Source organism: Mucor mucedo, assembly GCF_025094135.1.
Source record: "Mucor mucedo strain NRRL 3635 chromosome Unknown EV154scaffold_73, whole genome shotgun sequence".
In the NCBI taxonomy this organism is placed as follows: Eukaryota; Fungi; Mucoromycota; class Mucoromycetes; order Mucorales; family Mucoraceae; genus Mucor; species Mucor mucedo.
In genome coordinates this window covers 51,059-78,699 of record NW_026252357.1, presented here as the reverse complement: position 1 = coordinate 78,699, position 27,641 = coordinate 51,059, and the positions used below count along the sequence as shown (strand labels likewise).

At 36.7% G+C, this 27,641-nt stretch overlaps 15 protein-coding genes across 15 annotated transcripts; 7 read left to right on the top strand and 8 right to left on the bottom strand.

Annotated features, from left to right (window-relative positions):
- Positions 1–117: 117 nt before the first annotated feature.
- EV154DRAFT_483359 (uncharacterized protein) lies at positions 118–1,046 on the bottom strand (the record flags this gene model as incomplete). The annotated part of the gene is made up of 2 exons (XM_051598569.1): positions 118–873; positions 936–1,046. 2 exons carry the CDS (start codon positions 1,044–1,046, stop codon positions 118–120), a joined length of 867 nt encoding a protein of 288 aa, XP_051455630.1.
- Positions 1,047–2,118: 1,072 nt separating this feature from the next.
- EV154DRAFT_592502 (uncharacterized protein) lies at positions 2,119–4,807 on the top strand (the record flags this gene model as incomplete). The annotated part of the gene is made up of 5 exons (XM_051606921.1): positions 2,119–2,227; positions 2,709–2,965; positions 3,032–3,645; positions 3,857–4,303; positions 4,426–4,807. The coding sequence occupies 5 exons, from the start codon at positions 2,119–2,121 to the stop codon at positions 4,655–4,657; spliced, it is 1,659 nt and encodes a 552-aa protein (XP_051455629.1). The 3' UTR covers positions 4,658–4,807.
- Positions 4,808–5,711: 904 nt separating this feature from the next.
- On the top strand, positions 5,712–7,266 carry EV154DRAFT_604209 (uncharacterized protein). The gene is made up of 3 exons (XM_051607388.1): positions 5,712–6,355; positions 6,416–6,768; positions 6,835–7,266. Exons 1-3 carry the CDS (start codon positions 5,923–5,925, stop codon positions 7,186–7,188), a joined length of 1,140 nt encoding a protein of 379 aa, XP_051455628.1. The 5' UTR covers positions 5,712–5,922; the 3' UTR covers positions 7,189–7,266.
- Positions 7,267–8,021: 755 nt separating this feature from the next.
- Positions 8,022–9,289, top strand: EV154DRAFT_467649 (ribosomal protein S5 domain 2-type protein). The gene is made up of 4 exons (XM_051597773.1): positions 8,022–8,162; positions 8,228–8,604; positions 8,662–8,757; positions 8,825–9,289. Exons 1-4 carry the CDS (start codon positions 8,057–8,059, stop codon positions 8,936–8,938), a joined length of 693 nt encoding a protein of 230 aa, XP_051455627.1. The 5' UTR covers positions 8,022–8,056; the 3' UTR covers positions 8,939–9,289.
- EV154DRAFT_544616 (ATP-NAD kinase-like domain-containing protein) lies at positions 8,968–10,640 on the bottom strand. Its single transcript, XM_051604612.1, has 3 exons — positions 10,182–10,640; positions 9,542–10,124; positions 8,968–9,468 (listed from the first exon to the last, which is right to left on the bottom strand). The coding sequence occupies exons 1-3, from the start codon at positions 10,603–10,605 to the stop codon at positions 9,000–9,002; spliced, it is 1,476 nt and encodes a 491-aa protein (XP_051455626.1). The 5' UTR covers positions 10,606–10,640; the 3' UTR covers positions 8,968–8,999.
- An 889-nt stretch (positions 10,641–11,529) lies between these two features.
- Positions 11,530–12,276, top strand: EV154DRAFT_424307 (protein-tyrosine phosphatase; the record flags this gene model as incomplete). The annotated part of the gene is made up of 5 exons (XM_051596189.1): positions 11,530–11,645; positions 11,716–11,885; positions 11,948–11,973; positions 12,039–12,152; positions 12,211–12,276. The coding sequence occupies 5 exons, from the start codon at positions 11,530–11,532 to the stop codon at positions 12,274–12,276; spliced, it is 492 nt and encodes a 163-aa protein (XP_051455625.1).
- Positions 12,277–12,678: 402 nt separating this feature from the next.
- EV154DRAFT_424297 (uncharacterized protein) lies at positions 12,679–13,772 on the bottom strand (the record flags this gene model as incomplete). The annotated part of the gene is made up of 4 exons (XM_051596187.1): positions 12,679–12,845; positions 12,908–13,093; positions 13,164–13,319; positions 13,430–13,772. 4 exons carry the CDS (start codon positions 13,770–13,772, stop codon positions 12,679–12,681), a joined length of 852 nt encoding a protein of 283 aa, XP_051455624.1.
- A 2,180-nt stretch (positions 13,773–15,952) lies between these two features.
- On the top strand, positions 15,953–17,033 carry EV154DRAFT_446580 (uncharacterized protein). The gene has a single exon (XM_051597111.1). It carries the CDS (start codon positions 15,986–15,988, stop codon positions 16,985–16,987), a length of 1,002 nt encoding a protein of 333 aa, XP_051455623.1. The 5' UTR covers positions 15,953–15,985; the 3' UTR covers positions 16,988–17,033.
- Positions 17,014–18,313, bottom strand: EV154DRAFT_604203 (WD40-repeat-containing domain protein). The gene is made up of 3 exons (XM_051607387.1): positions 18,107–18,313; positions 17,758–17,976; positions 17,014–17,675 (listed from the first exon to the last, which is right to left on the bottom strand). The coding sequence occupies exons 1-3, from the start codon at positions 18,288–18,290 to the stop codon at positions 17,092–17,094; spliced, it is 987 nt and encodes a 328-aa protein (XP_051455622.1). The 5' UTR covers positions 18,291–18,313; the 3' UTR covers positions 17,014–17,091.
- A 224-nt stretch (positions 18,314–18,537) lies between these two features.
- On the top strand, positions 18,538–19,486 carry EV154DRAFT_446575 (putative ribosomal protein S15). Its single transcript, XM_051597110.1, has 3 exons — positions 18,538–18,562; positions 18,877–18,972; positions 19,028–19,486. Exons 1-3 carry the CDS (start codon positions 18,560–18,562, stop codon positions 19,367–19,369), a joined length of 441 nt encoding a protein of 146 aa, XP_051455621.1. The 5' UTR covers positions 18,538–18,559; the 3' UTR covers positions 19,370–19,486.
- A 774-nt stretch (positions 19,487–20,260) lies between these two features.
- EV154DRAFT_287716 (HAD-like domain-containing protein) lies at positions 20,261–21,260 on the bottom strand. The gene is made up of 5 exons (XM_051594787.1): positions 21,191–21,260; positions 21,035–21,131; positions 20,917–20,987; positions 20,625–20,858; positions 20,261–20,544 (listed from the first exon to the last, which is right to left on the bottom strand). The coding sequence occupies exons 1-5, from the start codon at positions 21,240–21,242 to the stop codon at positions 20,276–20,278; spliced, it is 723 nt and encodes a 240-aa protein (XP_051455620.1). The 5' UTR covers positions 21,243–21,260; the 3' UTR covers positions 20,261–20,275.
- A 29-nt stretch (positions 21,261–21,289) lies between these two features.
- EV154DRAFT_592491 (uncharacterized protein) lies at positions 21,290–21,834 on the bottom strand (the record flags this gene model as incomplete). The annotated part of the gene is made up of 1 exon (XM_051606920.1): positions 21,290–21,834. The coding sequence occupies one exon, from the start codon at positions 21,832–21,834 to the stop codon at positions 21,406–21,408; it is 429 nt and encodes a 142-aa protein (XP_051455619.1). The 3' UTR covers positions 21,290–21,405.
- Positions 21,759–22,819, bottom strand: EV154DRAFT_287684 (uncharacterized protein). The gene is made up of 3 exons (XM_051594786.1): positions 22,593–22,819; positions 22,437–22,544; positions 21,759–22,383 (listed from the first exon to the last, which is right to left on the bottom strand). The coding sequence occupies exons 1-3, from the start codon at positions 22,601–22,603 to the stop codon at positions 21,894–21,896; spliced, it is 609 nt and encodes a 202-aa protein (XP_051455618.1). The 5' UTR covers positions 22,604–22,819; the 3' UTR covers positions 21,759–21,893.
- A 74-nt stretch (positions 22,820–22,893) lies between these two features.
- Positions 22,894–23,580, top strand: EV154DRAFT_515285 (uncharacterized protein). The gene is made up of 3 exons (XM_051602242.1): positions 22,894–23,082; positions 23,224–23,333; positions 23,400–23,580. Exons 1-3 carry the CDS (start codon positions 22,993–22,995, stop codon positions 23,455–23,457), a joined length of 258 nt encoding a protein of 85 aa, XP_051455617.1. The 5' UTR covers positions 22,894–22,992; the 3' UTR covers positions 23,458–23,580.
- Positions 23,581–26,173: 2,593 nt separating this feature from the next.
- EV154DRAFT_515278 (uncharacterized protein) lies at positions 26,174–27,627 on the bottom strand. The gene is made up of 6 exons (XM_051602241.1): positions 27,391–27,627; positions 27,284–27,332; positions 27,174–27,219; positions 26,995–27,107; positions 26,843–26,899; positions 26,174–26,781 (listed from the first exon to the last, which is right to left on the bottom strand). Exons 1-6 carry the CDS (start codon positions 27,506–27,508, stop codon positions 26,445–26,447), a joined length of 720 nt encoding a protein of 239 aa, XP_051455616.1. The 5' UTR covers positions 27,509–27,627; the 3' UTR covers positions 26,174–26,444.
- Between the last annotated feature and the right edge of the window lie 14 nt (positions 27,628–27,641).

Genomic DNA, 27,641 nt, shown 5'->3' with positions numbered 1-27,641 from the left:
CCTATTTTGAAGTAAAGATATATATAACGCTGATTTGATTTTATTTACATGTTTTACACGTCTGTGCTGGTATCTGATTATCATAATTTCTGCTACTAATAAATGCTGTCCCTTTTTTTAAATTCCCAAGAAAGGATCAAACTCGGTTTCTTGCAATGGGTTAAATTTGGATTGTGCCATGTCTGCACCATATAAAAAATTGATATCATCCATCCAATTTAATTGCACTGTGTCCTTTGGAGTGTTGATGGCTGCTGAGGTGGGCGAGGAATAGTCGAAAATAGCCTCGGTTTGCACAGGTGACATGCTGGTGGATTTCGTAGCCATAATATTGACATCGTTACGTCCATCAGTATCTGTTGGTTGGGTCAAGTCAACACTGAGGAAGGATTCGATATCCTGAAGAGAGAAGCTTGCAGTATAAGCTGTGTTTTCTGACGTTTGTACCACAGTTCTAGCAGCTGACGGCGCTGGGAGGGCAAGGTTGCCCGGCAGGCAAAGTTGAGCAGAGGGGGTAGGGGCCGCTTGACAGATATCTGCGTAATAATTTAGTAAATTTGTAATCGTTGGATCACAATCAGCGGTATACTCACTTTTGTCACTCAAGGAGTTTTTTTGTGAGGAGGACGTTTGGCCTTCTAAATGAGATTTATCGTTCTGCGACTTTAAAGAACCAGAGGCAGGATTAACTGGTCTAGGTTCTTTTGCAGATTTTGGACACAATTCTTTAACATCAGAAGCTTTTGATGTAGCAGCAACATTATTAGCAACCGATGAAGAACGTGTTCTGGGTTTTTTACTATACCGTGTAGCGTTGTAAGGATACTCATGTATAAGTCCTTCAGCGTTAGGTCGGTTAAATGGGTAATCACACTAATTCAAAATAAAACGCGTAAGTTATAATTGTATTGAATGTTTCAAACGTAAATACTTACCGAAACATTTTCGCACATCTCAAAAACGAGGTGATCCGCAATTTGGAACAATCCAACGTTTGAGGTACAGTCGGGACAAGAGCCTTCAGTTTTACGCTTTAAGCCGGTCATATTTTCGGTTTAATAAACTGTTTGAAAGATGTAAAAAAAACAACTGTCGACTGCGGCCAGATTCAATAAAAAAAAAAGATGAAAGACCGTCACACTTTCTCTCTCGGCTCTTTTCCCAATGCAGATCAACAGAATCTATCAGCAAATTCGTTAACACCAAATGTTTGTTTAATATGTAAGTATCTTTATTATCTGTATCCTAGGAAAATTTATTGGAAGAGAATATATTAAAACTGTCTGAAATATAATAGGAATATTTTGCGAATTTAAAGAAGCAATCTGCGGCATATTGAGTTACTGTCGTGAATTACAGTGTTGTTACTTCAAATTCAGACAAATGCAAATTATTTTTGGACAAACTTATATTTGTTTTCAGACAGGCTTATAATTGTTTTCAGACAAACAGAAATATATTTCGGACAGTTGTAAAAAGATTTTCAGACACATGTAAAAGATAATCAGACAAGATATCCATCCCAGTCAATACAATCTTTTGTGTCGATAATGTTACAAAGAATTTAAAGAGGACATCAAATTATTTTCAACCAACACTTCACGATTTAAGTGAGAAAAAGGTTCCTACACTTGTGCAGATAATTGGCATGATCTACCTGTGATGTAATGATAGAGGCGGGATGTTATTTGGGTAGGACATAGCGGAGGAAAAGATAATGATAGAGAATATGACATAGAAAAACGTACGGCGGCGAAAAGTGATCCTAGATTATGACTACGCGCACTTTACCGGTCCTAAAGAAAAGCGTAATCATAATAATCTATTTAATTAAACTTTGAGACAGCCAAAACTCACTCAACAAAGTTTGTTTAATACGACTTATATTATAAATGAATAAAGTGATTTACATGCCTACAATTATCATACCCAGCCTACTACAAATAACCTCACTTCATAGCATATAGATACAATCTGATATAAAAAATAATAACTTTGGTTTGTACAAATACTTTGATAAATTAATAATAAGCAGCGGTCACATCAAATATATATATATCAGCCTGATGTCGATTTAAACAACAATTATGTCCTTTTCTTTCTAATATTTAAAACGGGATGCGTACACCAATTTATCCTGAAATTGAAGCTTTTATACAAACGAAAAAGTTGAAAAAATATGAAAGCCAACAACAGGAAACTGCTAGTGAGACCATTAACAAACCAAGTAAAAGAAAGAAAGGTAATATAAAAGCTTTCTTCAATGTGTTTATAACTAAATCTTCCCAAAGGTGTAAAAAGAAAAGATACCCCAGAAGAGAAAAAGGCAAAAAGTGATGCAAAAAGAGCTAGAAATGTTGTCCCAAATACATCGAGTCTAGTATGTAAGTCCTGCGGTCAAAATGGCCATGCATCTGCTAGGTCCAGAGAATGCCTGAATTATAATTATACAGTAAAAGAATTGATTCAACAAAATCTGGGTTCTCAAAATCAAAGATATACAGTCTCCATACCTCTCAAGTCATTTATGTCTTCAGTAGATGAGAATGCGAATAACACTGCGGTTGAAAAAATCAAAAGTCTTTCAATGTTTTTGCGAAAAGTTACCTACAACGCTCAGCTTTTTGTCAACTTTTATATTTTGAAACATCCAAACAGTTTGCCTAATGAACTATTGAAACAAAACTTTTGGTATAGCGTATGTAGAGTGGTGTACCAAAATTTATCAGTTCAAAATTTTCAATCACAATATCCACTTATTCCCCACCTCGCCGAAGTATGGGATGAGCTTAACGGTGTTGAAGGCGTCAACTTGACAGTTGATAAAGGAAATTTAACTCTTTACGGCCAAGTGGTTTCATCCGCTTGTGAATCTATAGCTACTTGTTATAACAACTATTATATAGAGAACTTTGAAAATATTATTGCAAACTACTTTATATACATGATCCGTCAAGCATTTCATGTAAGTGTAAAACCTTGTTAAATATATATATTAAAAACTTGACATCAATTATTATTTTTTTAAAAGGACATAAAAATGCCCGTAGTAAAACATATAGTATACGAACATGTGCTCAATGTACTATTTTCTCCAGGACTGGGAGCCATCAATTCTGACAATATTTCCACTTCTTTGAACAGTGAAGAGCAAGAAAACATTTGTACGTTTTTAAACCCATTGATATTGGAGATCAAGAATCGTATACCAGCATTTCCTGTGACAAAGGCAACTCTAAATAATGCCCCATTCAGCATTATGCCAGTACTTAAGCACATTCTGGAGAAATATGAGTCCTTAATTGTGGAAGCACCGCTACCTGTTCCTGTCTCTCAATTGGAAATCATCTCACAAGAACAATCAGACGAGACCGATCAAGTAAATAAAAGACCAAAAAAAAAGAAGAAAGTAAAAAAAAACAAAAACGACAACAACGGCGTAAAAAGAGATTTCCAGCCGCCTCGTCTCTTCAGTCTATTCCCGAACCCTGGCTTGCATTGGCGTTTCGTTAAAATAGATAGCCAAAATTTGACTGGTCTGTTTCCGACGGCTTCAATGGAACGGTTAGAGGAAGAAACAGTTTTTGAATACACCCAAAGATATTTTTTTGCCCGTTTTAATTTTGCTAAGATAAACATAAATACGTAGGTACATACGTTTTTAGCAACAAATAAACCTGCTAATTTTCAACTTGTATAGCTTTGAAAAATTAAAAAATTTACCTCAACGAAAAGGAAGGATGTTTATTAATAGCCTGTACACAGATGGGTACACTTGTAGGATTTCTTTTTGCCGAAAGAGATACGCAGAATCTCCTGTGAATGAAACTGCTTTGGAGCTGCAAGATTTCAATAGTGAAGAAATCGATCGTTATTTTAGACCTTGCACAGTAGATCCCAATAGGAAAGATGCTTTTGTGTCATTTCATGGTAACACGGATGTTAGGCGGCTTTCATCTGCCGAATATTACAACATGAATGGAAGTGCCAATCGTCTGAAGTTGGAGCAAGACAGGAAGAAAGAACAAGGAGTGCAAACAATCGAGACAAACATACCTTCTGTAAAGTCAGCAGTTACTGATAAATATATTACGCATGTGAAATACATGATGCAACATAAGGACACACTATTTAGTTTTTACAATTTTCAGACAGCAAGAGTCAAATGGTGTAATTACATTGGAAAACAGCGTGCCCTCCAGGATGCTGTAAATATCCTAATTAACGGATCAAAGAAGTACAATAAAGGACGACGGAAGAAAACAAGAAAAAACAAGAGAAAAAGAAGCAAGACAGCTGCAAAGTATCAAAGCAACACCCCTCAAGCCGGATCAAGACAAAGAAAAAGCGCATCCAGGTATCACTCACATATCCATGGATGTTGTTCCTCTTCTAATATTTTTTTTTCTTTTTTAAAAAAAAAAGAAGCCACAAAGAGAAATTTGAGGAGGGTGACAAAAGTAAAATGCCATTGATAATTTTTGGGGACGGTCTGAAGAATAAAAGTCACGTAAAGATCAGTGGGATTAGGCATGGCGTCTCTGAAATGATATACAGACAGTTGAAGCTGCGGGAAAAACTTGGAGAGTTATTGCTACTTGACATAGATGAATATAAAACATCAAAGGTGAAAGATATACGTGTCTATAACATGTAATTACTAATACAATGTCATTTCTTTCTTAGAACTGCAATAACTGCCTAGAAAGTAGTCTAGAAAACTTAAAGCATAAATGTGGAACGGACAACCGATCAATCCATCAAATATTCTTCTGCAAAAAATGTAATATTCGTTGGAATCGTGACGTTATGGCTACGAAAAACATGTACACCATTGCCACCTCAATTTGGAGAGGTGATGGCCGACCCGATGTCTTTAAAAGACAAAGCGCCACCTACAATGTGGTTGCCACGCCCTCACCGGCGATGGCTTAAAGATACCTACAGGTAAAAAAAAAAAAAAAAAAAAAAAAAAAAGTCTAACACTAAATCTGAATTTTCATTTTTATATCGTCTGAAAAAGGTAAGCAAATGTTTGAAAGTGAATTTTTATTTGTCTGAAAAAAAACTGATGTTGTCTGAATTTGAAGTGTAAACACTGTAAAACCAACATCAGTTAAAGGTGAAGCTAAATAATACACAAACCAAAGCCAGCTCTACGACACCAATACCAACGAAAAGAAACACGATAATAGTTGAGTTTCGGGTGTGAATGATGATTCGCAAGGTATCCAAATATCTTAGTAGAATAGAACTATAATTAGCGTTTTGTTTAGCTTTTATACAGGATTGACCCAAAGATAAATAAAGCGTTCTTTTCATTGAGTGCTCCAGCCTGATTAACAGGACATACATGTGAGGAAGAGATGGCTGGGAAATCTATATTTAGGTTCGAGGCCAGAGAAAACATGTTCTATTGCTCAAATATGTTGCATACTTTTGCTTAAGCTCACAGTCTCTGCCAAAACTATTGAAATTCGTATTAATTTAATGCTCTAAAATATCGCTTTGCAGTTGATCCCTTTAAAAGATTAAAACGCATTAAAACTTAACGAGCAAATGTATGAGTGTTTAGGTCTTTTAGAATTACAAAAAGTGGTGCTTTCCATTTCATCGAGGACCTTGGTACATGTATTTACATTCCCCTAATTGCAAGGTATTTTAAAAAAGTGAAATGCTAAAAAAAAAGAATTGATTATTTTTTTTATGTGGAGATACCATATTTGGAATACTATTTTCTTCTCCCCACACAACAGAAAAACATTGTCTTATAAAGGCAGATCTTATTAAGTTACACATAACCGCAATAGTTTTTTTTTTTTGCGTTATAGGAAGTTTGAAAACATTCGATTTCTATTTTGCTTTAAATTCATTGTTTGCATTTCCCTTACTGTCTCTTCTTTTTCATTATATATTTACACAATGAAGATCTCCTTATTATTGTGTTTGTTTGTACCTGCCATTTATGCCATCGTAATCCAGCCTCTGCCTACAGCCACCGTGGACTCTGGCGCTGTATTAAATAAAAGACTCGAGTCGCCTACAGCTGCTCCTGTGCTCCGTCATATCAAACGGGATTTAGAAGATACTCTTAGTTTATATGAAAACTGGGCCAATGATTGTACCGGAAATAATGATAATAACGCCAAGGTCGCGGTTTCCGATCTCAATAATCTCTGGTCGACTGTGACAAGTACTGTATACTGTGGTAACGGTAATGTCAAGACCTTGACAAAGACTGTCACTGCCACAAAGACCTCTACATCAAAATCCTCTTCGACTAACAAATCCAGCTCCAGCAGTAAAGGGAACAAAGTTAAATGTGACGATAAATGCTGGAGCACTTATTTATGGCGTAATATATTCATGTTTATTACCAAGTATACATTATAATAACAATACATTCTATATATAGACACATACGGCTATGGTATTACGGTTGCGCAAGGCTTTACTGGTATTCTTTGCATGTTAATCGCCATCTACTTTTTGATATTCGGCTATAGTTCTTTTAGAGGAACGTTGGCTGCTACTGGTTTTGTGTTCTTTGCGGTGATGACATGGATTGGTCTTGTTAATAATGAGCCCCTTCATGGCTATCCCCATAACGAAGTCACTTACATTTGTGTCAGTGTCGGTTTAGGTCTTGTAGGCGCCTTTTTATTTATTTTTATTTATGGTGTAGCACTTTACTTTGTCGGTGGGCTTGCCGGTTTTTTTGTTGCTGTATTTATTCTGTCTTGGAAAGAAAACCTTGTTATCCAGATCGTAAGTAGAAGCAAGTGATCTAGTTGACTAGTTTTTATACTTAATCTCTTTATATTTTATTTATAGCAAGTGGCTCGTATTTGTTTTATTGGTGGAATGGGAGTCGTATTTGCCATCATGATTATTTTACTTGAGAGTTACACGATTATCTTTAGCACGTCATTCATCGGTGGCTACATGTTCATTCTTGGCTTGGACTTATTTATTCATACAGGTCTTATCAATGCTTTCCTCACTATCTTTGATGGAAACAAAAATCATACCAACGTGTACATTATCAAAACTCCTACTTATGTGTCGCTTGCTTTTGTTGTAGTGCTCACTTTAGCCTCTTTCGGCTGGCAATATTATTGGAACATTATTACCAAAAAGAAGCAGTTCGGTGTCAACATTGAAGAAAAGAAGGTCGACAAGTGTTAGACACTTAAACATTACTATATATTTACATCTCATATCCCCTTTTCATATTAAAAATTACATTTTTTTTACCGGCTATCTATTTTTGGTTTGCATGGCATGTTTGGCTAGAAGTTGTCTTTGTCCATCTCGAAAAACAAGCGTTTACTTGTATGATTCAGCCCAACCATTCAAGACATAAAGCTAAAAGAGGCTATGTATGATCTTACTTACAGTGCATGCGGTCCCAAATAGCGCTTTTCAATAATCATTTGGCTCGAACTCGTTTTTGTAGATCTAGTTAATTTTAGGGGAGGAATAGAAAAGAGAATAGATCGTTACGATTTTAAAACTTTGGGGCGATCGTATCTAAGATGCCCGGATTAAATAAGATAGTAGTATTCCCTAATTATAAGTAACAATCTTAAACAACGTGGTGTGGCAAGCAGGGTATAGAACATTTCAAGGCTCAAGAAAGTCACAGAGTATATTTGATAACGCGTGTTCCTTTAGTTGGTTTAAAACATCCTACTGCGTTCGGCTTTTAAAATAGTAGCAAATTTAAGGCTTAAAGGTATGAGTACTGATGTTCACCTGTACGTGACTTGATTTATAATCGCAAAAATACCAATCATGTTTTATTTCGATTAAAATATGACATGCAACAAAGATAACAATGACTTACCAAAAAGTATGATGTTGGTATAAAAAACAAATACAATCAAGTGAAATGCTGAACAAAAGAGAGGAATAAAAAATGTGCGAAGTAAGAATGGTTAAGAGGTGTATCAAGTAAAATAATAAATTGTGACTCCTACATTCTAGCACCCAAAGTATCTCCAAAAAGGTTTTTTTTTCGATCAGCTATTTTCGCCTAAACCCAATATTCACCATGGTAAGCAGACCAGATCGTCGTGATGATAATTCGCAATTGAGAGCATTTTCTGCTTCCCAAAACATTTTAAACAGAGCCGACGGTTCTTCCAAGTTTGAATTTGGTATAAAAGAAACCCTTTTAAAAGAACACGGGGACAAAAACCATGCTGACATTATTGTAAAACAGGATCTACTTCTGTCATGTGCTCAGTATCAGGACCTGTCGAAGTCCAAATTCGCGACGAAAAATTAGACGAAGCTACTGTAGAGGTTGTTGTTCGACCCGCCAAAGGCATTCCTACCACAAAAGAAAAATTAATGGAGAGCATGTTACGTACAGCATTCGAACCAGTTATTTTAGGAGGTATGATGCCTCGTACACTTGTCCAGATCGTCGTACAAGTGATCAAGGACGATGGCTGCATTTTAGCAGCTGCTGTCAATGCAATCACAATAGCTTTGTTAGACGCTGGTATACCTATGAAACACATGGCTGCTGCCATTACCGTCATGATTGACCAAGACGACGAATTAGTTTTAGATCCTACAGCCGTTGAATTAGAGGTATGATAGTTAACAGTCTCACATACTCGCATTTTTAATTCTGACAACTATTATTAGAATGCCAAATCCGTGCACACTTATTCTTTTGACAATTCAAACACAAGACCTTTTGTCTTATTATCAGATTCAGAAGGTGTCTTTAGTGAGGAAGAGGTAAGGAAAAAAAAAATGAGAAACAGAATGACTTGAGTATGTGTTATTAACAAGAGTGATTTTTTAGTACTTCTCTTGTCACGATCTTTGTTTTGAGGCCGTAGAAAAGGTGCATGGATTTTTAAGAATCGCAGTCGAGTCCAAAAAGAATAAGGAACAGCAACAAACGATTGGACATTAAAAGAAAAATAAAGGATTTATGGAATTATTGTGTGTATATATTATATTAATTATGCGTTTTACTATTGTTGTTGTTGTTGCTGTTGTTGTGATACCTGTTCATCTTGAACCAATCTTCCCTTGACCTTTTCATCATGTCTTCCTAACGTCCAGACTTGTGCAAATCGTCGGAACTTTAAGCTCTTTGGATCCTTGATAATATAGAACTCTCCATCACACATGATACAAATGACATTATCCCGCTTATATTTATTCTCAAAGCATGTCTTCCACCAACTCTTTTCTGCTTGTGCTTGAGGCTTACGAAATACAATCTCAAAGGGTGTCTCAAACTGACCCACGCGTGAAACATGTTGTCGGATATTGGCTAGTTTCTTTATATAACTTGTCATGTCTTGTATAGTCATGATTTCCATCTTGCCATCATTAGCAAGCTGTGGTTTCCAATTTTCAGGGTCTGTGTGACCAGATCGATCATCCACGACTTCTAAACCAGACAAAGCATCACCCCATAAATCAACCTCTCTTCCCCTACAAAATAAGAAGAATTTCAACACCAAAATGTCAATAATATGAATCATGCGAATATAAATGATATGTATACCATATGTGTGGAATGTTTTGAATGACGAAATCAATTGGATGTTTCGTCATGGTAGGTGCATTGTCTGATGTGCTGCTATTACTCTTCTTATCATCTGGATTCGGACACACCAGCACAGTCTTGTCGTTATAGATGATCTTCTCAATAAAATTGGTCACAGCAGGAAATCTGCGCCAAAAGACCCATTTAGCGCTTTCACAGGTATAGACCATCATATTGGCAAAGCGATTCCCAGCCCTGTGCTTCTCAAACCCGGAACCCACGTAACCTTGCACACCGATCGACATGTAATTGCACATCTTTCGTGTGACGGATGGATAATCACCTTGCTGCTCGCGTTCATCAATCTCAAGCACATCATGACCATCCTTGCGCTGTGGTCCTGCCAGTCTGACATACCCACTATCGCATGCAGACATCTCTACCTCCCATACATCCAATCTTGCAGCTTCTGACTTTTGTAATCGTTCAGTGATCAATGTTTCCAAATGTTGTAAGCGTTTACCCAATATATCTTTATGTGGTATAGTTCGACCCCACCCCAACACCTGACTAAAATCATTACCAGTGCCAAATGGAATACCTAGTAAAAAGATTAACAAAAAAAAACATCTGGGAATAAGTAAATTGTTGCTTTTACATGAGAAAAACATGTAGTCCAGATCAATATGATTCTCTACTAAAAGTTCAAACAAGGACATAACGGTACCATCTCCTCCACATGACCATACATGAATATGTCTTGTTCGGACTGTGGCACCAATCTTATACTCGGTATCCTCTTCCTCCTCGTCTAAGCATGGAAGCTTGCCAGATTTAGCCATCGTCTCCACAATCTGGATACGTTCAAACCCAAGTGTCCGATCCTTTTCATCCAAGATATTGTGGATCTCGACTTGGACCTGAGGAAACCGACGCAACCTGAAATGCTGGATCGCTAATTCTAGTAAGTCTTGTCCTTTACAGTCGCCAGACAGTGGGTTGACAAAGATGAACAGATAGATACTAGGTCTTCCCTCGGTTTTAGTGTCTTCAAATCGCACAGACGTATACAGTCGACCCATATCGGATAACACCGTCGGTCGTTGTTCCAAAGGTCGAAGTTGCTGTTGTTGATTATCTTCCAGTAAGCTACTGGTAGACTTTGGAAAATAAGAACCTGTGGATGTCTCTTCAAATTCCTGTACTATTGTTTTCAAAGTTTATTTGCTTATGTCTTTTGTAATTTACATCATGTATCTTTTTTTACCTTTAAATGCCGGGTTTGTGCTCACATCGTGGATTTTATTACTTTGTTCAATGTTTAATAATCCTGGCATAATATATATATTTATATAAAAGTTGAAGAGAAAAGAAGGAGAAGAGACCAGAAATAAAAAGAAGTTCTTTTAGAACCGTTTTCGAAATGATAAGCATTACAGCTTTAATTAACAAATTTTCATGCATTACATCATAAAACGGTTACAAAACAGACAACTAGTCCTAACTGACACATCGATACTTGGAAACGTGTCTTTTTTTTTATGTCTGATGTTTACTTAAGCTCTTGTTCAATGTACGTTGAATGTCCAGTAGAAAAGCCCTAGGATCTTGAGCATGACTTATCCCGATGTGGTATCCCTTAACACTCTCCTTTCTTAAAAACACATACACATGTAACACCGTGTTTTCACTTATAGACTCGCATGATTTACAGGGCACCAAACCCTTTTAAGCCGTTGGAGGGACAACATATGATGTAGGCTATTACACTATCTAAAAAGCTATCACGTGAGTAAATGCAAAATCCAAAAAAAAAAAAAAAAAAAAAAAAAGTATCATCATGATGGGGTCGGGAGGGGAAACCTAAAGTTTCCTCTTCTTGTATCGCTGTATAGAAAATGAGTGCCATGAGTCGAGAGAAAAGTAACGTGATTATCACCACCCATCACCGTACCCATGCCGATCATTACTATGACAGCTGTCCCGTGTGTTATACAAGACCTGGCATGCCATTAGTACCTCCACTTAATTTCGCCATGATTGCTTCTGGCGTATACCGATCAGGTCATCCCAACAAACAAAACTTTGCATTCTTGCGAAAATTAGGCCTAAAGACCATCATGTAAGTTGGGTTGGAAAGAAATGGAACCAGATTCTAAGATAATAACAACTAAAGATTGCGACGAACACAGGTACTTTGCCATGGAAGATTATCCTTCAGAGATGCAACACTTTGTGGAACAGGAAGGCATTGAAGTCTTGCACTATAAAACAGAGGGAAATAAGGAGCCTTTTATTGAAGTGAATCCAGAAGATATTTCACACGCTTTAGTCAAGCTTTTAGACAAACGAAGTCACCCAGGTATGTACACAACACATGCATAATAAAGAGACCCTTTAGAAACTGAATCATCCCCCATCTAGTTCTTATTCATTGTTTAAAAGGAAAGGTAAAATAGAAATGGACACGAGTTTGGTTTCTTTCATAAAAAAAAAGTAACACCAAGAGCAAAAGCATCGAATAGGTTGTTTAGTGGGTTGTTTAAGGAAGATCCAAAGATGGTCCATGACATCCATCTTTGATGAATATCGTAAATTTGCAGGCACAAAAGTTTTAGCGGATCAAGAGGTATTGCTTTATTGAAATCTATCCTTTATGCAAACCCCCTCTTTAATTAATATAATAGTTTATAGAGACTTTTGATCATGACCAAGTGCCATATGATCATCAACATAGACCAGGCTGGCTCTAGTCATGTTAATAATAAAAGAAAACTTGGGGAATATCATACAGTTTATTTGTTTGTTCTTTTGTAAAAAGAAAGAAGGAAAGAGGGAGTAAAGAAAGTAGGAGAGGGAGGGAAGATGAGCTATGATACATATATGGGAAAAGAACGATTTTAATCTTCATTTGGTTTATAGTATTGACCATCATCTAATTGCGTAGCATAACGAATGGATGATCGATTGTCTGGTTTCTGAAATTGTGCTACTGTCACGGGCTCTAATACTAAAACTGAAATAGTGGATTCATTATCATGTCTAATACTACTACTAGCTGGATCAACTATATTACTATTACTAGATTTTTTGGTCTTGGTTTGTCTTCTTCGAAATATGACTACACTTAGAACCAGAAAAATACCACCTCCTAACTATGATAAATAATAATTGATCAATGATTCATTTCGTTTTAATGCATATCTTATACTTACAATCACTACTCCTCCACTCACAACACCTGCAATGACACCTGCCTTGATACGAGTCTCTGATGAATTATCATGATCAGCCTCATTTTTTTTACCATTGGGGTCGTATGCTGTGCCATTACCTACAATAGCAAATGCATGTTAATATCTAATAAATTGTTTTGTGCGGTACACATCTTATTACCTGTATTGTTTTTGACTACACCGTTCGTGGTGTTGCCTGCTAACCATGCTGTATTGGCTGTATATTGTGTAATCCATGACCAACTGGAAGTGCTCAGAATATTCACATCATCGAATCCTTTCTCGTCTCCACCCAAGCCGAATGTAACTAGCAAGACATCATCCACCAAATAAGCTACAGGATAGATTAAGACAATTTTTTAGAATAATTAGCAAAAATACACACATACAAATACCTTAAATACCTTTGTGATATCTTCTTGGTTTTGGAGGCACACCTTTTATAGAAGGCGCTTTCCATCGCATAGTTTCTAATTCTAATATAAAGACATCATTTAATTGACCATGTCCATCTTCTGGCATACCACCACCGAAAATAATTACACTTTTACCATCAAGGCCTAAAAATTAAATGAAAGGGTAAAAAAAAAAAATGATGGAAAAGGAGGAGGGGGAAGTTGTTGAATTAAATATCCATGTACATGCATCTCAATAATAAATTATGTTTTACTTAGTACAGCAGAGTGACCTCTTCTGGGAGCAGGAATGTTTCCTCCGGCTGTAATATTAATCCATCGATTATTGGGTATATCGAATAATAACAACGAGCTCATGGAAACTGGATTCAACGTAAATTTTCCGGCAGGATCAGTGACATCATGCGAATAGACAACACCGCCAATTATAAGAATATACTTGTTGGATATCATAGTTGCCGTATGATCAATACGCGGAGGGGGGTTGTTTTGCACCGTAGGAAAACTGATGGTCCATGTCAGTGTATCAATTAATGTCCAATTACTATAATATAGTGTCGGCCCACCATAAGTAGATGTGTCACTAAGGAAGAGCATAAGATATACAATATGTAAAAAAAAAAAAAAAAAAAAAAAAAAAAATATATATCAACCTTAAACCTCCCCAGAGCCAGACACGACCATGATCATCTGACACTGCCGTGTGTTGTTTTCTAATAAAATTTCAAAGGATTAAATTAAATGCATGATTTTTTTTTCCTTTTGTTCACATATGTATACCTTTTCAGTAAAGGAGGTCCCTTGATGATTGGATTATACCAAATACCGTTTAATGTATCGTAGTAAATAGTCTTATGAGGCGATTGTAGTCCTCCGTCAACAAGAAAACGGTTTGAATTTGTGAGATAAGTGGATGCAGCAAAGGCCGTAGGTAGGATGATATCGTGATGGGCTGGTTCTACCATTGACCAAGCAGGATCAGTTGTGTTCCAAGACTGATACAGATTTAAAGAATGCATTGTATTAATTGGTGTTCCGTTCTCTTGTTGTCCACCAAAGCATAAAAGCTCTCCCTTCAATTTTAGCAGGACGCATTCTGCTCTTTTATTTTTTGAAAAGTTAGTTTTTTATCTTTTTCTTTTTTTGAGAGGGGCTTCTAGTCAAAAGAACTTGCCGTTAGCCCATCGAGGTGTCAGTTTGAGTTTGTCTTGGATAAGTAGACATGTCATGTGTGGTATAAACAGCACAATCCATTTAAATCTCGCAGACTTCATGTTATCTTGGTATATATCAATCTCTCGCACACACACAAAAAAAAAAAAAAAAAAAAAAAAAAAAAAAAAATAGAAAAAGAAAGAAAAAGTTATATAAAATGAAGTTTTATGACCTAAAAGAAGAAGAAAAAAGCAATCACAAGAACTAAATGACATGTTTTTTTTGTATTTATATATATATATATATATACTTATACCCGTTCTGAAGACATTCCCCTATTTTCATCAATGGCCCTTTTATTTTTCCTCAAACTCAAAATGATAAACATTACTGATGGGCTCATGTGAAGTCGATTTTTAGTGCCGGTTGATAAAACCGAGATAAAATTTCAATTTCACCATGGCGACAGCAATCAATCTTTCTCAGTTTAGGGGGGCGGCGGCTGACGAAAAGCATGAACACACCTCCCAATTTCTATTCTAGCCTGTAACCTATTTGTTCTTTTTTTTTTTTTTTTTTTTTTTTTTTTTTTTTTTTTTTTACATATACATCTGAGTATGATGATGCTAACAAGCATCACACATCACATAGTGTCTCCCTTTTTTTTTTGCTTTCTACTAAATTAACTTGGATATCCGGGAAGTCCTCTTAATTTTTCTTTTTCATTTATCTCTCTTGATGATACAGTAACCCAAATATGAAATAAAATAAAAAGGACGATCTAGATCACTTTAAAATGATGCCGACTTGATAATGCCGTCTCATCTTACTACTATGATAGCTTTTTTTAAAAACCTAGAGACACTTGTCAAAATATATCAGAACTCTTTTTTAACTATTCATTATTTGAGATTTAGTCCTTTTTTTTTTTTTTAATTGGATGACATAAAATCATTCGACTTGTTCATCCGAAGTCCTGGGACTAACTAAACAATGACACATTCACCTTGAATATATCCTTATCATCGATTATGTACAGCAATTAAGATGGATGCTAATTAAAACAAGACACGGCCATTCTCAAGTCAAACACATACATTCCTTTGACCCAGTAGTAGCGTTTTATAAAGTATGTCAAACCAATAAAATATATATAAAAGCTAGACACGTCTGATTCATTTAATTTACTTTACCTTCCTACGCAAGAAATACATTGCACTTTATGAGCAGGGTTATAATAACACTGAATATTGAGTGATGAGACCAATTATTTAAAAAAATTAACATGCTACCTCAGATAAACATAAAGTTTATTCTAGATTTTCATGAAGCTTGCATATACCAAAAACCCGTTTTTTTTTCTTATTACCACCTGTAAAGTTAACTAGGGAATCTACCTGAGGGCGGAGGTTATTCCGGTATATGCGGTCCCTATTTATCTCATCATATAAAACTGTTACAATAGTCGATTTAGATAATCCACAGCTAAAATTTAAAAAGACTAGTGGCCTACTAAACACTTTGACGGGTTCTTATTGTATGTGACGTTTTTTTTTATCATTGTTTTTTTTTCACTGGGAAAAAGGGGTTCAACAGCCATATTTTCATATTTTTCCTTTGCATACCATACCACATACATACACACATAACAGACAATGGCTTTATCGTGGAATAAAGAATTATCACAATTCCTGAAAGATATTGGACTTGTGGAAACCAGCGAGTGTCTCGAATCCGAATTAATCGTACTTTCACGCCACCACCTTCAAAAATTACCGCAGGCTCTGGATACACTTGTTGAAAACCTTTTGGTCTCTCTTGAACGCCATGTCAATGCCAAAGAACAACTCTTGGAATCAAACGACAAGACCCATGCCGATCTACTCGTCACAAAACGTAAACGACCAGACGACGACGATGATGAAGAAGAAGAAGAACGTGAGCGCGCCAAAAGACTCGATCCCGAACAGATTCAAATTAGAGCCACCACCGAAGAAGTGAACCAACGCATTAATACCTTCATTCAAGCCAAACAAAACGAATTAGACGAAAGTAACCGTACAGAGTTTCTTAGTAGACACGATCCAAAGGCAGACGATGTGACGTGTGCAAGGACCGATGCGCGTGAAATCAATCGAAACATTCAAATGAAGTTTGATATTGTCAATAACGAAGACGGTCCTCTAGCACGATCCTTACTCTCCTATAACGATGCCAATAAACAACAAGATCTATCAAAAAGCACCAGCAACACATGTGCCGATCCCAGTGAACGCATCAGTAATATAGAACAGCATTTGAATATTCGACTGGATGAGGGAGCAAAACCTCCGTTTTCAACTTTTGAACGCATTAAAATATTAGAGAATACACTCATGGATATTGAGCGACAACACCCTAGATGGGCAGCTGTCCATTTTAACCAACCCAACCGACAGTTCCCACCACCACCACCCGTGAAATATATTACACGGCCTCCTTCTTCCGTTGAAGAAGAAGTAATACCCATACAAGAGACGTATATCTCAACACCCATGGTGACTACAGCACCTCAAGCGAGGTTAAAGACACAAGGAAGAGCGAATTCTTCCCTGACACGAGCAGTGATTGATCAACTGAATCAACAAGTATCAGTGGTAGACCCTCCTTCGATCTAATAAGTAAAAAATATAATAATAATAAATTTTTCTATATTATGTAAATATTTTTATTTTTTGTATTATAAATTGGTTGTTGTTTGGGGTTGTTGTGATATACAATTTTAAATCTCAAGCTTGAAAGTAAAATAATCAGGGTCAAAGTGATGGACACGAACGTAACCATCTTCACCACCACTTGAATAACTGGTACCGTCGGGATGAACAGCAATGGTATTGATAGGACCGAAATGACCTCTAACACGACCAACTTCCTCCTCAAGGATCTTGTGATAGAATCTGCTCTCGAATTTACCTTGTCTGGCAGAGGTGGTAGTGACGTTCATGGCATCTTGACCACCACCCAAAATAACAAACTCTTGGAACTTGGGAGTAATGGCTGCAGAGTTAAGAGGTGTGTCGGAAACATATGTCTTCTTGACGTCAAGTGTCAACGAATCAAAGATCTTTGCGTGTTTATCCTTGGAAGCAGTAATGAAATAGGTGCGGTCGGGACTGAACTGCAAGTCGGATAAAACACCTTCATGAGGTGTAATGGACTTGACCTTTTCGTTTGTCTTCCAATCCCATTGACAGATGGTACCATCTTCATGACCTGTAATAATGTACTTATCTAAACAAGTCCAACCAGCAACAACAGCCTTGGAACCACCCTTGTTGGTAATGGTCACAACAGGTGTATCGGATTCTAATGAAGGCTTCATTAGTTTACACTCTCTTATATATACATATATAACAAAAAAAAAATTTTTTTTATAGTAGTAACTTACGCTTGCCATTGATATCGTTGTTGACGGGGTAGACAGTAACAGTACCAGCATAACCCATTCTCTCTTCAGTTACACACAAAACCATTGAATTATCCTCACTGAACTCGACACGCTTGACAGCAGTATTGAATTCCCAGGTCTTTAAACAACGACCGGTTTGAACTTCCCAGAGCTTGCAAGAGTTATCAGCAGAACCGGTAACACACAAAGTAGAAGAAGCTACATAATAGAGTTAGTTATGCATTACTTGTTTTTTCTTTCTCTTTCTCTTCATGGTTATCTACAAGCATAGTTTTTCCCAAGCAAGAAAAAAAGAGTCGAAATACACGTAGTCACAAAATATAGTTACCATTAACATCAATTGTCCAGACAGCACCTTGATGGCCTGTATATGTACCGAGACGTTCACCGTTATGAGAGTACCAAACATTAGCGACCTTATCCTTGGAACAAGAAAAAAGTAAATCGCCTTCTCTGTTATATTTGATCTGGGTTAAAGATCTGGTATGACCTTGAAGTAAAATGGGTCTCATATTTTGTTGTTTACTAGTTTAGGGACTGAGAAAAGAAAAAAAAAATTACTCCAAAAAAAAATGAGGCTTTCGTATATATTTAATCACCGAATAGTCCGGCCCGGACAGAGACTCAGAGAGGGTTGAGTAAGAATTAAGGGGAGGGGGGGAGAGGTAAGGGAGCAGACAGGACGCACACACCACACACACCACACGCGCGCTTGAAAAAAAAAAAAAACTTATAGGATGTTCAAACCCACAATCCAATAATCTTCCCTTTTTTCCTCATCATGGTATTGTATATACACTCTATAAAAATGAGACTCTATGTACAAAAAAAAAAAAAAAAGAAGGGATACAGCATAATGGATTACAGCAAAAATTGGATGGATGGATAAGCTGAGGTGATAGTCAAAAAAAAAAAAAAAAAAAAAAAGTTGAAACCGATGGATAATGGAATCGACAATGAAGAGGAAATTAAAAACACTGAACGACACATGAACACCTTAGACACCCACACACCCACACTCTCTCTTTTTCTTTTTTTTATTGCTACTCGTACAGTCTCATTATGAACATGTTTCATTAAACATTCTTCTTGCTTTAGGCTGACGAGCAAACTACTCCTAGAAAGAGAACTTTCCGTAAGTTTACCTACCGTGGTATTGACCTTGACGCCCTCTTGGACTTGTCTTCTGAACAGGTAAAATAAGAGAAAGTAAAACATGACGCGTTATCGTATTAACAACAAGAATTAGTTCATGGAGCTCGTTCACTGTCGTGCTCGTAGAAGATTCCAACGTGGTCTTAAGCGTAAGCCTATGGGTCTCATCAAGAAGCTCCGTGCTGCCAAGAAGTCTGCTGCCGCTGGTGAGAAGCCTGAGGTTGTCAAGACCCATCTCCGTAACATGATCATCGTCCCTGAGATGATTGGTTCCGTCATTGGTGTTTATAACGGTAAGGTTTTCAACCAAATCGAAATCAAGCCCGAGATGACCGGTCACTACCTTGCCGAATTCTCCATCTCTTACAAGCCCGTTAAGCATGGTCGTCCCGGTATTGGTGCCACCCATTCTTCCAAGTTTGTTCCCCTCAAGTAAATTTCCTTTTTTTTATTGTGTGATATGTATACAAAAATTAGTGCGATGATCGTCATTTAGATAGTCTCTTCTTTTTTTAAAAATATACATTGGGATATCTCTTTTTTTTTTTTTATCAAATCACGTTTCTTTTTTTTTTGCATGAACACGTTCTACTTGTGATAAATCAGGGGATTATATATAGTTACATGTGTGAATTTATTTTTGACAGTTCATGTTTTTGCTAGACTTCTGAGAAGCATAATTATTTTAAATCAAATTGTAACACGCATTGTTTTTCATTACGAAATAGCATGTTTATTTCTTCCTGGATACACCATGACGACCAGAGGTCTTGGTGTGTTGACTATGGACACGGACATCCTAATAATGGCTAAAGCCACGGTATTTAACAGTGGGCTTACTGTCGATATCTTTCTGTTTTGTATTGAGCAGGGCTTTAAAGGGTATTATTAATAAGTTCTATCTTTTTAGAGGAAAGCTCTCTAGAATATCAGCCTTTTTGCATGCAATATTAGAGAAACAACTACCCAGTACTTTAAACAGACGTCAAGGCGATTTGAATCTTGACCTGCCCATTTCACATCCGTTCCAAGTACATAGACGGATAACGTGTTGGAAAAGGTTTCTCTCAAGCAGAATGCTAGCTATGTTTTTTTTTTCTCATTTCAGTAACAAAAAAAAAATCTCCGCCACAGACTTGTCATGAAGTCTCTACCTACCAAACATTGAATCCATCTATATCAAGAGATCGATATTTGAAGCTGTTTTTCTACAAAGAGATCTATACCATCCTTTACAAGGGGAAGGTCTAATGCTTTATTGCTTGTCTGCACCCGTTTTTCGGGGGTGGAAAAAAATAAATCGTGTCGCGTGACACGAACATCTATTTTGTGCTTTATTGTTTTATTTTGGGACAACCTGACAGAATCCACTGGCAGATGTCTCGATGCGAGATCTTCCTTCTACCAAATCCTTCACCACTTGCTCTACCTCGGCAAACGTATCAAAAGCAATAAAAGGGATATCCTCTCTCTTGCAGTAAAACTCTAAATCACGTCCTCGACGGGCAAACAGGACGTCAGCATGTTTGGCTGCAGAAATATCAGATACTCCGTCACCGCAGAAAACAAAAATGGTGTCCTTGGTAGCAGTAGCACGAGCCTTTTCTAACGCTAAACAGGAAGAGCGAAAATAAAAAATAAAAATAAAATTAGCTTCAACATACAAAATATACGTAATACATATACTTTACTCTTGGACTTGTCGTTGCCATAGATACTGTCATCTCTCCAAGTAATCTTCCAATCACGGCCAGTGACTTCACCCTTATTGGCAATAATCTCGATATCCTTGGCTTTTTCACCCAAGAAATTCGTCATGATTTTCTCCAACACAGGAATCAACCCACTGCTGACAACTGTGACGGGAAAGTTGTTTTCACGACAATAGTCATTAAAGGCAGGAAAACCGGGATCGATGGTGCAATCTATACATTAGTTGTTAACATGGAGTCTTTTTTCTTCTTTTTCGTTTTTATTTTTTACTGTTGAAATATTCAGCCCAAGCTTCATCCCAGCTGAGATGAACAGAATCCCACATTTCTTGTACGGCATCACTACACCTGTGTAAATATTTTGTAATAAATAAAGGCTAAAAACGTACCGGTAGGTCTTGGTGCCTTCCAAAATCTCGTGTTCAAGGACCCGTCTACGCTCAGGGCCCATAGAACGACGATCATCGATCAATAAGAGACCGGTGTCTAGAAAAGGAAATTGGATCAGCCTGTGATTTTTTTTTCGTCCCCCACTTTAAAATTACCATCTAAAGAAAGTGTTCCATCGAAATCAGTAAATACTTGTACTTGTGTCATTGTAAATTTAAAAATAGAAGAAACAAAAGAATAACAAAAAAAGGTAAGTAGGGCTTATAAAATAGCATTTCAAGAGTCACAGTCACTGAATTTCAATTTTTTACATGACATGTGTATAATGCAGCCTTTTTTTTTTTATTATTATTATTACAATATAAACCCTTCATGATTGAATCTCTTCTGTCAATACAATTTCACCAATACAGACAGTAACGTCTTGCTCATGTCGATTGAAATACTTGGATTGCATCACATAGGCTTGTGTGCCTGTCAAGAATTGATGGGTGATAAAAGACAATTGATGACCGTTATTGAGTTCTGCTTCGTGTTCATGTGTGGAGAGTCCCGCAGCATCATTATCTTTGGCTCGTCGTACGACTAAAGCTAAGGTTGTGCTTGTATTGTGCTTTTGAATCAATACATTGTAAAAGTCTGGCAAGTCCATGCACTCATGATGGTTGGGATCGACATGATTGGACAACTTGCCTGCAAGACTGAAAGGAGAATCATTGGTTGTTCTGTCAATGACATGACCTTGGAAGAAGTCATTAGAGTAAAAGCATAAAATACCCAAGCCTCGAAAACTTGACATTATGAATGTATTGTTTTTAAAAAAAGAAGAAAAGAAAAAAAAAGATTTTTTTAAAGAAACTAGAAGGGTTTTTTTCTCATGGCGTAGAAATCGGCTTCAATATCGCCTTCGACACGGTGAGAAAGCACGCCCAAAAGGTGACTTGTTTGGCGTTCCAGCTTTTTCTTGACGGGAGGAGATTGAAGGATATCGTCCGTTCGTTTTCTCTGCAGACGTTTTCTATGTCTTGTTTGATGCGGAGGAAGTATTAGGTCACCTTCACCGTCCTTATCGATCTTTAGCTTCTTTCGCTTTTCTTCGATCATTGTAAATAGAGCATTCTGGATCTCTTTTTGTTCTGCCAGTGATTCATCATGCACTTTGTTATAATTATTTTGGTACTGCTTATCCACACTGGATATCTGATAAATCATCATTAATTTGGCATCATGGATTGTCTCTCTGCGCTTCTCATCTAGATCAGCTATACTTGTATCAAAAATCTCGTGTCTTCCTTTCTCTACCGCGCTCAATTCTCCTTGCAATTGCTTCATCTTTTCATCGTACAGCCTATCATTCTTATCAACCTCCTTCTTTCTCTTTCGTTTTAACTTTATGCTTACACTTGTCGGTTCTCTAGAAATTCACGGTCAATTTCCGCTATCCGTTCATCCATTTCTCGCTTCTTTTTCAACTTTAGACTTTCCAGCACAGGTTCGGCTTTTTTTTCACTTTATTGTTTAGTGGTTACATTAAACATGGGCACTACTGTTTTTTACCTGGTGACCATTCCTGCTTGTAGACTGGATAGTATTCTTCTTCTGGATAAGAATAAGAAAACGTCGACTTTTGATAATAGTTTGTCTGCTGCTGCTGTTGTTGTTGTTGCTGCTGCAAGTGAGACAGAGGAGGTAATGTATAGCGAGGTGGCGATGAACTTTTGGAGTACATTTTAGAACAAAAATAAAAAAAAAAGGAAGGGAGGGGGTTATGTAGTGCGGGCAATAAAAACACCGATTGTAGCGCGCGGTTTTTTCTCTTTCTGTCTTTTCATTGGCTGCTTTTTCGCATTACGTTCCTCATCCCACCTGACTCTTGCAGTGCACCCTCTCTCTCTCTCTCTCTCTCTCTGGGCACTTTTTTTCCTATCCCCAGGAAAGATAGATAATCTTTCAAGGTATGAGCAGGAGGGGGTCTTGTAGTGGTATATTTAAATCAACATCCTCCGGTATAACGATCAGTAATGTTTACTATCGTCACTATCTACTCGTGAGTTACACCCATTTGCTTATGAAAAGTCACTTTTTTTTTTTTTTCCTTTGCCTAGATAATTCATTCATTGGCAATACAATTTCAGTGCAGTTTATAATTTCACAGTAATTGATGCAAATTGATCATCCTTCATTATAGCAATTTTACGATATTTCGGGGGCTGTCTTGTTTGGTGAATTATTTACTGTTATCATTTACAGCAACGCCACATTTTTCTTTCGATGTATTCACATAAAGAACATTCTGAGGTATGACTAGTATGTTTAAATAAGATAAATGTTCTAAAATAAATTTTATCTGGATATCTCATTTAGTTTGACTAATTATTATGTAATTTGCAGCCTCATTTCCTATAACATCATCCACCATTGATTGCACTTTTGTTTGGTGCTACAGTAGATGCTGCATTTTTATTATCTAATTCGTGATTATTATTTCTGTTATAAATAAAAAAAACCTCCCTGTCGAACTTTTCAATTCGCATAATTTCTTGCTTTCTGAATCATCAGCTATAATAACTTCTGATACTCGGAAGTTATTGTACATATCTGCGTTGAATCGGTTAGGTTCCGTTATAAGTTTTTATAGGTTTAACAATTTAGCGCATGAGAATTACGCAGAATGTTCAAACATGACTGGAAGGATTCACTAGCCGACTTGAAATATGACCCCCCAGTTTCTGTTACAAGGGGAGAACAGATGTGTTGACACCCATACCCTTTTGCGTGATATTATGAGACCAGCTTGCTTTAGTAAGGAAGTTATTTTTTTCCTTTAAGGGCTTCCTCCAAGTTCAAATGATTGGTACCTAATCAACATAGGGTAAAATAAGTGAATAGTTGATTATATTAGAAAGACTTTCAAGCTACTTTTTTTTTGTTATAAAAACACTACTAGAATAAGGACTGTATATAATGTTGAAAAAAAAAAGACAGAAGGAGTGTACTAAGGTGTGTCCTTATTTAACGTGGCTATTCTAAGTTTAGATAAAAGACAGGACATTGAGTTGAATTATGTGATCCATTTAAGTTCCTCATTTTTCTGTGGTGATATATACTGTCATATCATAATGCTATTTATCACATTCATCAAGTTATAAAAAAACAGATACAATGGAATAAGTTTCTCGAGGCTTGGTTATGTGTATTTTATAACTAATTGCACTTGCTTTTGCTTTCATCATTCTCGTTATGCATGATAGAACGGAAAGGACTTTTAAAAAAAAATTGACATGTAGCTATTTATACCTGTAGCTCTGGTCCAAAGTGGGAAGAATCAGCAAATGCCACTGAGTTTATTTACGAATATTAAAAAAAAAAAAATGAGGCGGGCGGTATGGGAGAACTTATATCAGTGTTGCCGGGTATCATAGTAATATATTTTTAGGAACGCCTCATTTTTTAATTGCAAAAAAGTCTAGTAAAACGGGAACAATATTCCCTTTTAGGTCTTAGACAATCATTTTTTTCTTCACTAAGAGAGGGTTGAAAGATTTTGAAAAGATAAAGAAGGTACAGTTTGTCTTACTGTCATTTCTTTGTTTAATTATCTGTCAAAAATTTAGATTACAAATCCTACCGAGAAAAAAAAAATTCAATTATAGACCTCGTACCACGTTGCTAATGAAAAATGCTGAGTTGTTTTATGGAAATGCGGTCAGGTTAATGTCCGAGATGCGGTTATAAATATCAGATTGGGGGGTAGAACGGGGATTCTATCCGATACAGCCGATAGTAAGGAGCAAAAAAAGGAAAGAAAAAAAAAGGCTGTGTGGTGAGTGAGCAATATTTATTTCTCTTTAATGGGTCACAATCTAGGCGCGGTAGATTTGTGTAGCGTATAAATTAAGCAATGTTTGACAGATGGGAAATTGATGATTAGAATATAGTAGTCTTATTGGAACCATGACGACGATAGAAGGTAAGTAGAAGAAGCGCAGCCAATGAGCACGTGACGGTAAGGCAAATTAAGGTTCATAGAGTCTACTCGATCCAAAAGGAAGCAGGTCATGAATGAAAGACGTCATGGGGGATATTGCTGTGTGCAGTCAGGTGGCGTTTTTGTGTAAAAGAGAAGTCAGCGGGTCTAAAGTGTATAGCCACGTGCAAGCAAAGACAATAAACTAAAGATGCTACAATTCGTCAGTTGTTACATTTAGACACGTTTTTTGTATTATAAGTGTAATGAGCGGAGCCACATTGTGTCTGTGTAATCAATGTAATTACAAATATCCATTTAAGCCGAAATGAGGGTCTCCGAAAAATACATGATTTCCCATGAAAGAAATCAGTCTAATCTTAATTGAATAAAATCATGTTGGGAGTGTGAACAAAATAGAAAGAAAAAAAAGCAGCCAACATAAATCATAGGCCAACCTGATTCTCCGTCCATGACCGCCCCTGTACGACATTTTGGGCGGGCGGAGGGTCTGTTTCGCCACGTGCCGGAAGAGATCGGCATTCAACCCTTTTTTTTCATCGTCATACAAGTAAAAGAACTATAAAAAGGGCCCCTCTTTTACTCTTTTTTTCCTTTTTTTTCTCTTAATTATATAACCAAAATTCAATTATAAAAAAAAAGAAAAAAGTCAATAGAAGATAGTACTTTTTCTTTTACCACACTATAAACAACTCTCTCTCTCTCTATATATATACCAACAAATAAGCCAATATGTCTGACGGTCGCTGTATTCATTGTGGACAAAAAGGTCACTACTCCATGTAAGTTGCTTCGAATGTAATTGAAAAGTTCTTTTTACTCATTTTTTTATGATAATAGGATGTGCCCCAAGAAGCCAACTCCAAGCTAAATCTCCTTATTATCTGATGTAATGTTTTAGGGCCGGTTATAGAGGTCCTAATCATTATCCTCACACACACACACACAAACACACACACACACACACTTTTCTTTTTCTTTATCTTACCAACTTGCTGGTTCTAATTCTCTATCTTTTTTATACCTTTTCTTTATTTGCATCTATGTCCCTCCACCCCCCCCCCTTTCCGAATTACAACAATTCCCATACCTATAAGCTTTTTTTTCTCTTACAAACATCTTCCCATTTTTTTTTTGTTCATGTCCAAAAATATAATATGATTTTTTTTTCTTTTTCTCTTAATATAATTTTATTGGGTTTATTGGTAGCGGGATCATGTTTTCCGGCTTCCACGTTTTTACAGCGTAATGTAGTACAAGCGCGTACAAAAATAGCAATTTATTAACCAATCATTTATATCGTGGCACCTCTTTTCTTTATACGGAACAATTTTTTTTTTATTATTCATAAGTCATAAGTGTGTGAGTGCGTAATGCATGGCATAGAAAGAAAGAAAAAACGAATGACGGTCGAGATGTATTTAATGATAGTAATAAGAGGTACTCTCTTCACAAAACGTGATTTTGGAATAAAGAATGGGACTGGTGTGACATGGTGGCTGTGATTGTGAGATGAGCCAATAATTCGGGTGTACAGAAGCGACATCTGCTGGTGATGTTGTGTTTGCTGGTGATGATGTGACTTTCTTTGCATAAATCACGTTAGGCATCTCTTCTACTTCCTCATCATCATCTGTGGATAAGGAATTATTGAGCTTCTCCCTGGCGCGTGTCGTCATATGGTATAGTTGTCCTTCCTTATTCTCCGATGCATGTGTACGTCGTTGATGCCTTATCAAATGCGATTTTTTCGTGTAGCTAGGACCCCCAAGATTAGCTTTTTTCTACTTTTTATGCGCAAGCCTCTCTTTGTTTTTACCTTTTGGAACACTTATCTGCATCACAAACAAAAGATCTTGTCTGTGAATGAATTCTTCTTCATGTGAAAAAAAAAAAAAGAAAGCGGGTTCAGAATCCACATCATCATGGGTTTTTTTTTACTGGATCATCCATCAAAACAAAAAGAGTTACCTGTGTCTGGATAATGAACTGCTATCCCCAAATCTCTTGTTGCAACCGGTAACCTGGCAAATATGAGGCTTCTCGCCCGAATGTGTGCGTTCATGTACATTAAGCGCTGATCTCTTGATATGGCAAATAATGTTAATTATGTTTACTTAATCCTGCGCTTTCTCTCTTTTAGTAATTACCTGAATAAACTTTTTGCCACAATGCTCCAGAGGGCACTGATAACGTCTATTTTTTTTTCAAAAATGATGTTTGAGCTAGAGTTGTCAAAGGTATCTTTTTCCATGGTTACCTGTCGTTGGTATGGATACGATAATGTCGAGTCATATCCGATGGCCTGCCTAAAATTGCATGTCAGCCATATGGCTTTTTTGTTTATCAATAAAAAAAAAGACATACTAAAAGTCTTTTGGCAGTCTTGCCATGTACATGCATATCGTTTTTTGTTGCTATTCATCGCCTTTCCGACTGTTGTGATGATTTCCGTATTATTCACTAGTAGCTTGGATATTTCCATCCTACTGCAATCCCTTTTTTTTTTTTAGGAAAAAATGTGAGAGAAAGAAGAGGGAGGAAAACACAAGACTCAACCAAACTATTTATACAAACGCATTGACCCTTACCCTAATTTTTTCCCATCAATCTGATAC

What these genes read in the sequence shown, in the direction of transcription:
- EV154DRAFT_287684 (XM_051594786.1), bottom strand. An exon ending in TTTCTAGAGAACCGACAAGT is followed by an intron (nt 22,384 to 22,436) that starts GTAAGCATAAAG and finishes TAAGAATGATAG; the next exon opens with GCTGTACGATGAAAAGATGA.
- EV154DRAFT_467649 (XM_051597773.1), top strand. Translation starts at nt 8,057, where the DNA reads ATGGTAAGCAGACCAGATCGTCGTGATGATAATTCGCAATTGAGAGCA. An exon ending in TTCTTCCAAGTTTGAATTTG is followed by an intron (nt 8,163 to 8,227) that starts GTATAAAAGAAA and finishes ATTGTAAAACAG; the next exon opens with GATCTACTTCTGTCATGTGC. An exon ending in CTACAGCCGTTGAATTAGAG is followed by an intron (nt 8,605 to 8,661) that starts GTATGATAGTTA and finishes AACTATTATTAG; the next exon opens with AATGCCAAATCCGTGCACAC.
- EV154DRAFT_446575 (XM_051597110.1), top strand. An exon ending in TGGACTTGTCTTCTGAACAG is followed by an intron (nt 18,973 to 19,027) that starts GTAAAATAAGAG and finishes AACAAGAATTAG; the next exon opens with TTCATGGAGCTCGTTCACTG.
- EV154DRAFT_287716 (XM_051594787.1), bottom strand. Translation starts at nt 21,242, where the DNA reads ATGACACAAGTACAAGTATTTACTGATTTCGATGGAACACTTTCTTTA. An exon ending in TGGAACACTTTCTTTAGATG is followed by an intron (nt 21,132 to 21,190) that starts GTAATTTTAAAG and finishes TTCCTTTTCTAG; the next exon opens with ACACCGGTCTCTTATTGATC. An exon ending in TGGCAACGACAAGTCCAAGA is followed by an intron (nt 20,545 to 20,624) that starts GTAAAGTATATG and finishes CTTCCTGTTTAG; the next exon opens with CGTTAGAAAAGGCTCGTGCT.
- EV154DRAFT_515278 (XM_051602241.1), bottom strand. Translation starts at nt 27,508, where the DNA reads ATGGAAATATCCAAGCTACTAGTGAATAATACGGAAATCATCACAACA. An exon ending in AGACTGCCAAAAGACTTTTA is followed by an intron (nt 27,333 to 27,390) that starts GTATGTCTTTTT and finishes ATGCAATTTTAG; the next exon opens with GCAGGCCATCGGATATGACT. An exon ending in GCAGATAAGTGTTCCAAAAG is followed by an intron (nt 26,782 to 26,842) that starts GTAAAAACAAAG and finishes TGGGGGTCCTAG; the next exon opens with CTACACGAAAAAATCGCATT.
- EV154DRAFT_604203 (XM_051607387.1), bottom strand. Translation starts at nt 18,290, where the DNA reads ATGAGACCCATTTTACTTCAAGGTCATACCAGATCTTTAACCCAGATC. An exon ending in CTGGACAATTGATGTTAATG is followed by an intron (nt 17,977 to 18,106) that starts GTAACTATATTT and finishes TCTATTATGTAG; the next exon opens with CTTCTTCTACTTTGTGTGTT. An exon ending in CAACGATATCAATGGCAAGC is followed by an intron (nt 17,676 to 17,757) that starts GTAAGTTACTAC and finishes AGCCTTCATTAG; the next exon opens with AATCCGATACACCTGTTGTG.
- EV154DRAFT_446580 (XM_051597111.1), top strand. Translation starts at nt 15,986, where the DNA reads ATGGCTTTATCGTGGAATAAAGAATTATCACAATTCCTGAAAGATATT.
- EV154DRAFT_544616 (XM_051604612.1), bottom strand. Translation starts at nt 10,605, where the DNA reads ATGGGTCGACTGTATACGTCTGTGCGATTTGAAGACACTAAAACCGAG. An exon ending in GGACTACATGTTTTTCTCAT is followed by an intron (nt 10,125 to 10,181) that starts GTAAAAGCAACA and finishes TCTTTTTACTAG; the next exon opens with GTATTCCATTTGGCACTGGT. An exon ending in CAAAACATTCCACACATATG is followed by an intron (nt 9,469 to 9,541) that starts GTATACATATCA and finishes CTTATTTTGTAG; the next exon opens with GGGAAGAGAGGTTGATTTAT.
- EV154DRAFT_515285 (XM_051602242.1), top strand. Translation starts at nt 22,993, where the DNA reads ATGAGCAGGAGGGGGTCTTGTAGTGGTATATTTAAATCAACATCCTCC. An exon ending in ACTATCGTCACTATCTACTC is followed by an intron (nt 23,083 to 23,223) that starts GTGAGTTACACC and finishes CCTTCATTATAG; the next exon opens with CAATTTTACGATATTTCGGG. An exon ending in CACATAAAGAACATTCTGAG is followed by an intron (nt 23,334 to 23,399) that starts GTATGACTAGTA and finishes TATCTCATTTAG; the next exon opens with TTTGACTAATTATTATGTAA.
- EV154DRAFT_604209 (XM_051607388.1), top strand. Translation starts at nt 5,923, where the DNA reads ATGAAGATCTCCTTATTATTGTGTTTGTTTGTACCTGCCATTTATGCC. An exon ending in CTGGAGCACTTATTTATGGC is followed by an intron (nt 6,356 to 6,415) that starts GTAATATATTCA and finishes TTCTATATATAG; the next exon opens with ACACATACGGCTATGGTATT. An exon ending in AAAACCTTGTTATCCAGATC is followed by an intron (nt 6,769 to 6,834) that starts GTAAGTAGAAGC and finishes TTTTATTTATAG; the next exon opens with CAAGTGGCTCGTATTTGTTT.